Source organism: Fusarium coffeatum, assembly GCF_003316985.1.
Source record: "Fusarium coffeatum strain FIESC_28 chromosome Unknown BRIP53273_contig_107, whole genome shotgun sequence".
NCBI lineage: Eukaryota > Fungi > Ascomycota > Sordariomycetes > Hypocreales > Nectriaceae > Fusarium > Fusarium coffeatum.
Window position 1 is genome coordinate 249,224 of NW_022157900.1, and position 6,000 is coordinate 255,223.

At 50.6% G+C, this 6,000-nt stretch overlaps 3 protein-coding genes across 3 annotated transcripts; all 3 read left to right on the top strand.

The window, feature by feature from the left end:
* Positions 1-650: 650 nt before the first annotated feature.
* Positions 651-2,030, top strand: FIESC28_04985 (uncharacterized protein; the record flags this gene model as incomplete). The annotated part of the gene is made up of 4 exons (XM_031159132.1): positions 651-805; positions 854-1,102; positions 1,150-1,975; positions 2,022-2,030. 4 exons carry the CDS (start codon positions 651-653, stop codon positions 2,028-2,030), a joined length of 1,239 nt encoding a protein of 412 aa, XP_031016897.1.
* A 1,034-nt stretch (positions 2,031-3,064) lies between these two features.
* On the top strand, positions 3,065-4,101 carry FIESC28_04986 (uncharacterized protein; the record flags this gene model as incomplete). Its single annotated transcript, XM_031159133.1, has 2 exons — positions 3,065-3,142; positions 3,193-4,101. The coding sequence occupies 2 exons, from the start codon at positions 3,065-3,067 to the stop codon at positions 4,099-4,101; spliced, it is 987 nt and encodes a 328-aa protein (XP_031016898.1).
* A 356-nt stretch (positions 4,102-4,457) lies between these two features.
* FIESC28_04987 (uncharacterized protein) lies at positions 4,458-5,585 on the top strand (the record flags this gene model as incomplete). The annotated part of the gene is made up of 3 exons (XM_031159134.1): positions 4,458-4,651; positions 4,698-5,365; positions 5,410-5,585. 3 exons carry the CDS (start codon positions 4,458-4,460, stop codon positions 5,583-5,585), a joined length of 1,038 nt encoding a protein of 345 aa, XP_031016899.1.
* Between the last annotated feature and the right edge of the window lie 415 nt (positions 5,586-6,000).

A 6,000-nucleotide genomic window follows, 5' to 3' on the forward strand; every position in this document is an offset into this window, starting at 1 on the left:
TACGACTTGTTTACGACGTGTACGAGTTACTCTTCACGGTAAGTTTATCCATCACATGATTCCTCTCCCAAATTTGCCCGCCCGAAACAAGCAGATGCTGGAGTCTCGCTTGATTGTCACCGATTCACCACCAAACCCCTGGCCATTGTTCCACTTCTGGATGGAAGGACATCATTCGAGGATCTTTCTGACTGAGGACTCTGGCCTTTGATTCACCGACGACTCGACCTCTGGATACTCCTGGTCCAATCACTACAAACCTTCAATGGCATTGTTCTCAACTCTGATTGTCTGCGTCTGATTTATGCTTTATGCTTTGAAGTCACATTCACAGTCACATTGTTTTCTGCCCTTTTGCTCTGCCCTCCTGTTTTCTTTCCCACAACATCACTCATTGTTTCACACTTTCGCTTTCAACAATCACTCGTCAATACAGGTTGCTAACTCGCTATTGTAGTCTTCTTTTTTTGTTGCTCCGCTCTGTCAAGCTCTGCAGCATTTCGCTCTTCGTATTTTGAACATTTAAGCTGTTGCTTCGTTCCCATCGGTACGTCGAAACCCTCCCGTTTGCTACGTTGAGTCACCCCTCGCGATAGCCCCCCTCTCCCCGACTTTACGTTTGCACAAATGCTTACTCTTCACAGCTCATCATGGATATGAACCCTGGCTTCGCTGGCGTCCCTGCCAACAACGGTGCCCCTTCTGGCCCTATGGCCTTCTCTAACGGCACTCCTCCTGCCCCTGACATGGGTCAAGTTGCCCCTCCTCCTGGAGCTGGCCCTGACTCTCCCAAGACCACCCTGTGGTAAGTAACAACGTCCGCCAAAACTTCACAGTGTACTGACTCCTGTAGGATGGGTGAGCTCGAACCTTGGATGGATGAGAACTTTATCAAGGGAGTCTTCCTGTCTGCGGCTCATGAAAGTGTGAACGTTAAGGTCATCCGCGACAAGAACTCTGGTAATGCCGGATACTGCTTCGTCGAGTTCGCCAGCCCTGAGTCTGCTACCAAGGCCCTCGGCATGAACGGTCAGCCTGTGCCTAACAGCTCTCGCTCTTTCAAGCTCAACTGGGCCTCCGGTGGTGGTCTCGTCGATCGACGGTATGTACCAACTCGACAATACAATTATCACCCACTAACACATCCAGTGATGACCGCGGTCCCGAGTACAGCATCTTCGTTGGCGACCTTGGCCCCGAGGTCAACGAGTACGTCCTGGTTTCCCTCTTCCAGGCTCGCTTCCCCTCTTGCAAGTCTGCCAAGATCATGACCGATGCTATGAGCGGCCAGAGCCGAGGCTACGGTTTCGTCCGCTTCTCCGATGAGAACGACCAGCAGCGCGCTCTCGTCGAGATGCAGGGTGTCTACTGCGGCAACCGACCCATGCGCATCTCTACTGCTACCCCCAAGAACCGGGGCAACCACGGCTTTGGTGGTCAAGGACCCCCTAACGGCAACCCCATGATGGCTGGTATGCCTCAGCAGCAGATGTGGAACGGTGGTGGTATGCAGGGTTTCCCTTACGGAGGATTCAACCCCGCTACCCAGATGAACCAGTTCACTGACCCCAACAACACCACCGTCTTCGTCGGAGGTCTTTCTGGCTACGTCACCGAGGATGAGCTTCGATCATTCTTCCAGGGCTTTGGTGAAATCACCTATGTCAAGATACCACCTGGCAAGGGATGCGGTTTCGTTCAATTTGTCCACCGCCACGCCGCCGAGATGGCCATCAACCAGATGCAGGGTTACCCCATCGGAAACTCCCGCGTCCGCCTCAGCTGGGGCCGATCTCAGAACAACTCCGGCGTCGGCACTCCTTACCGACCTGCCCCTCCCCCTCCCCACTACATGGGCATGCCTAGCCATGGCGGACCCGGCAACTACGGTCCTCAGCACTTTGGCGGCCCCGCTCCTGGCCCTCAGGGACCTCCCGGGCCCCCTGGTCCTCCCGGCCCCAACGGACCTCCTCAGGTATGCTCCTTAGCCGATATGACCCGTTGACGTACTGACAAATTAGGAGTATTAAACCGATACTGCACGCAGTAATTTGACCACGATAACTCGTTGACGAAGGGGCTTTATACGAACAATCCCCCGGCACTTCTATTTCCTTGGACTCAATTATCTTGCCTTCTCGTGGGCTATCATGTCGAGCAGAATCTATCTGCTTTCCTTGGCAGTTGACCAGCGATACCCTTGCTTGCGATCTGGGTTATGACTTTAAGTTTTATGGCAGCTCAGGATTTCTACACGACACCACGCACACTCCATTTCCTTGGGTCTGAATCATGATTGGCGTTGGAGATCTTCGGTCCCCCCGGTGGATTGTCATCAATTCAATTCATTTAAGCTACTTGCCTGTACTCTCTGTGTTTACTTTAGTCACTCACTGCTTTTTCCTTTTGCTTTTGACTGTCTTTAACCGTTGCTATGCGTGATTGTCACGCTGCAAGTCCTGCTTTTCTTCCAAACGTCTCGTAGTCAATTCTAGCCTGGTATGTTGGCAATGGCTTCGTGCGCATGTCAGTGTTTATAGGAGGAACATTGCAGGCGTTTACCTGGTGTGGTGTGTTTGGGATCGATCTGTAAAAAGCGATTAGGAAAAGAATGGTCCTGGCTATGATTGAGTGTTTCTGATGAGGCGATGAGGAGTTTGGTCTGCGGATTTAGGGAGTCAGTTCAAAACAGACCGACCATTGCATTAAATATGATTGTCCCTGACTCGTGAAGCTCGCGTGACAACAAACGACACGTATGAATCCCCTCTTCTGACCTGACAGCTCAAGGTACAGCAACTAGCTCAACACCTCCGCATCTTGGACCTCCACATAATGGAGATCTGACGTAATTTGCTTCTCCGCGACAGCCCAGTCGAAATAGGGTTTCGAGATGCTTGCGATGGCTATTGGGCGTCAGCCTTCAGGGTATCTTAGTGCTGGCTTCTTATGCATGCAGCATGATGCTTCATGACCTTGTGAGTGGAACTTTATTTCAGAGTACTTTAAAGCTGTTGCTCCGCCTCCTCTTTTTCGACAAACTCTCATCCCCTCATTGTTTAAAATGTCGTCTACTATTGATCTAAGTGCTTTCCCCACCGGAGCTCCCGCAGCTCCATCAGCTGAGATTCGTTACGCGGATGTAAGTTCAGTATCTCGTGATGCAAATGGCGGGCTGACTCGGTGTTATAGGTCGCTGTCACAGCAACTGCGAAAGAGTTCAAGGGCGTATACCGTGATGATAAACAGTACCACGAACCAGACTTTATCGTCACTCTCGACCGAGCCAGAGATGCGGGCGTTAGCAAGATTATGTTGACGGGCATGTCACTCTCCGACGTCTCTGAGAACGAGAGCATCTCCAAGCTGCGCCCTTCTCAAGCATATTACACCATCGGCGTGCATCCTTATCATGCTTCTGAGCTTGATCAAGGTGGAAAGTCATACCTTGCCGAGCTGGAGCAGAAAGTTAAAAACGCCCTGGCTCAAGACTCGCCACACATTGCGGCGTTTGGAGAGTTAGGTCTTGACTATGATAAGGAGGAGCATGCGTCCAAGGATGTGCAGAAGAAGGCTTTCACTGCTCAGTTGGATCTGTTTGTCAAGAACCAATGGGATCTTCCTCTTTTCTTGCACTGCCGCAACGCCTTTGACGATTTCGTCGAGATGATGACTCCATACATGGAGAAGCTTCCCCGGGGAGGTCTAGTACACAGCTTCGTCGGAAGCGCATCTCAGATGGAGAAGTTAGTATCCATGGGACTAGGCGTGAGTGTCAACGGATTCAGCTTCCAGAGCACGGAAAGTCTGGAGATGGTATCCAAGATTCCTCTTGACTCTCTGCAGCTCGAGACGGATGCGCCATGGGGTGAGTTGAAGGGTGAAGTAGTGAAGCAGTACTGCGCCAACGCGAGGCCTTTGCCTCCGTCCAAGAAGAGGGATAAGTGGGATCCTAAGTGTATGATCAAGGAGAGGAATGAGAGTTGCACTATGGAGAGGGTTGCGCTGATCGTGGCGGGGTTGAAGGGTGTTGGTGTTGATGAGGTTGCTGAAGCGGCTTGGAAAAATAGTGTTAGGATGTTTGGACTTGGACGACGATAAATGTCCGTAAATATTATAGCTATATAATTGAAGCGATCATAATCGCCAATTCTGTTGAGTCTAGAATCTAGACCCGAGTTGATGCCCCGCATGATACCTTACCCTGCAATTCACGATAAGAGCTGATGTAGAAGCTCTTATCATGTCTGTGCGGGTCTTTTCCGAGTACGACTATACGAGACAGCTGAAATTGGAATGCGAATAGTTGCAAATGGCCCAAAGCAGTTAACATGTCTCCAGGCTCCAACAAAGCAGGGGTCAATCTAGGCTACAGCAAACTGACAATGTCTATAAATTTCACCCGGTACCCAGCTTGAAGACGGGCTTGTAACTACTCTTCAAGTCTCAACTCCAAGATGGCATTCAATCTCAACTCTGTACCAGATTACGATGACCTTCCTGAGGTCAAAACCATGCCCAAGGGCTGCGCCTGGGGTGTTTTTGACCAAGATGGTAAAAAGGACATGGTCGGAACGCTCAACTTTCTTACTCCAGACGTTGTCCGCAGCGCTGCTCTAGAAGTCAAAGATGGTGTTTCCATTTCTCTCAAGTAAATCCTCCTACCATACTCATTTGAGCATCACTGACTCTTCCAGCTGGCCCATCAATGCAATGACCAAGCTCAACGTCCCAGGCCGAGCAGCACCCGAGCACAAAATCCTCTACATCCCCGAAAGCATGGCAGCCCTCCCCTTTGAGCAAGGAAAGTCATGGGACGATGAAATCAGCTTCAACACCCAAGGAAGCTCCCAATGGGATAGTCTGTGTCACTTCCAACACCAAGATTCAGGCCTTGCCTACAATGGCGCCAATCCCAGCCGAGAAGCTTTGTCTGTCGACTCAACCGAGGCCAACACCATGCCCACGCTAGATCATTGGCACTCTCACGGCTGTATCGCGGGACGAGGAGTCTTACTCGACTATGCTGCTTACGCTGAGGAGAAGAACATCGAGTTCCATCCTTTTGACGGACATCGTATTACGGTTCAAGACCTTGAAGCTTGTGCAGCATACCAGAACGTCGAGTTTATGCCTGGCGACATTCTTCTCATCCGCACAGCCGCCACTGAAGTCGTCGACAAAATGGATCCTGCAGGTTTGGCCAAAATGATGGCGGCGAAACTCAGTGGTCTTCACGGTTGTGAAGAAACTGCTCGATGGCTATGGAACAAGCGGTTCGCCGCAGCTGCATCCGACTCAAGTTCCTTCGAAGCGTTTCCTCCCTTGAAGCCCGATGGATCTGTCGGCGGAATGAAAGATCTTGGTAAGTTCTTAAATCCGAGTGAAGGGTTATCGCTGACTTGGTAGTGCTTCATGTGTATTGTTTGAGTCTTTTTGGTATGCCGATTGGAGAGTTGTGGGATTTGAGCAAACTGGCTTTGTACTGCAGGGAGAAGAAGAGGTATTCTTTCATGATCACTTCGACGCCTTTGAATCAACCTGGATTGATTGGGTCGCCGCCGAATGCGCTGGCTATCTTCTAGACTGTATCTCAATCGCGACCATAGAATTCTTGATGTTGTGGAATTCCTTGTATCATCAGTAAATGGCCTGATGGCAGATATAACTTGTGAGAGTGCTCCAAATAAAACGTGTAAGAAACACTTCGACTTAAGTTCGCCGGGAGATGCTTTATGTATCGCTATCATATTGAGTGGTTGATCTTGATGTGTGACGACCATGGTCGCCGGGCAGTGGCAGCTCCAGCTTCACAGTTGTCACTCACGAGTATTGAGACCCCAACCGGTCCACCTAGACATATTCGCTGACCCTAAGCTACAAAAAGCCAGATGTTCCTACCCAAGTCCGTAAATATATTCGTGAGACGCAGTTTGCGCCAAGCGTTCAACGCAGTAGATCCACCGCTCCTCTCCCCTTCTCCCCTTCTCCCCTTCTCCC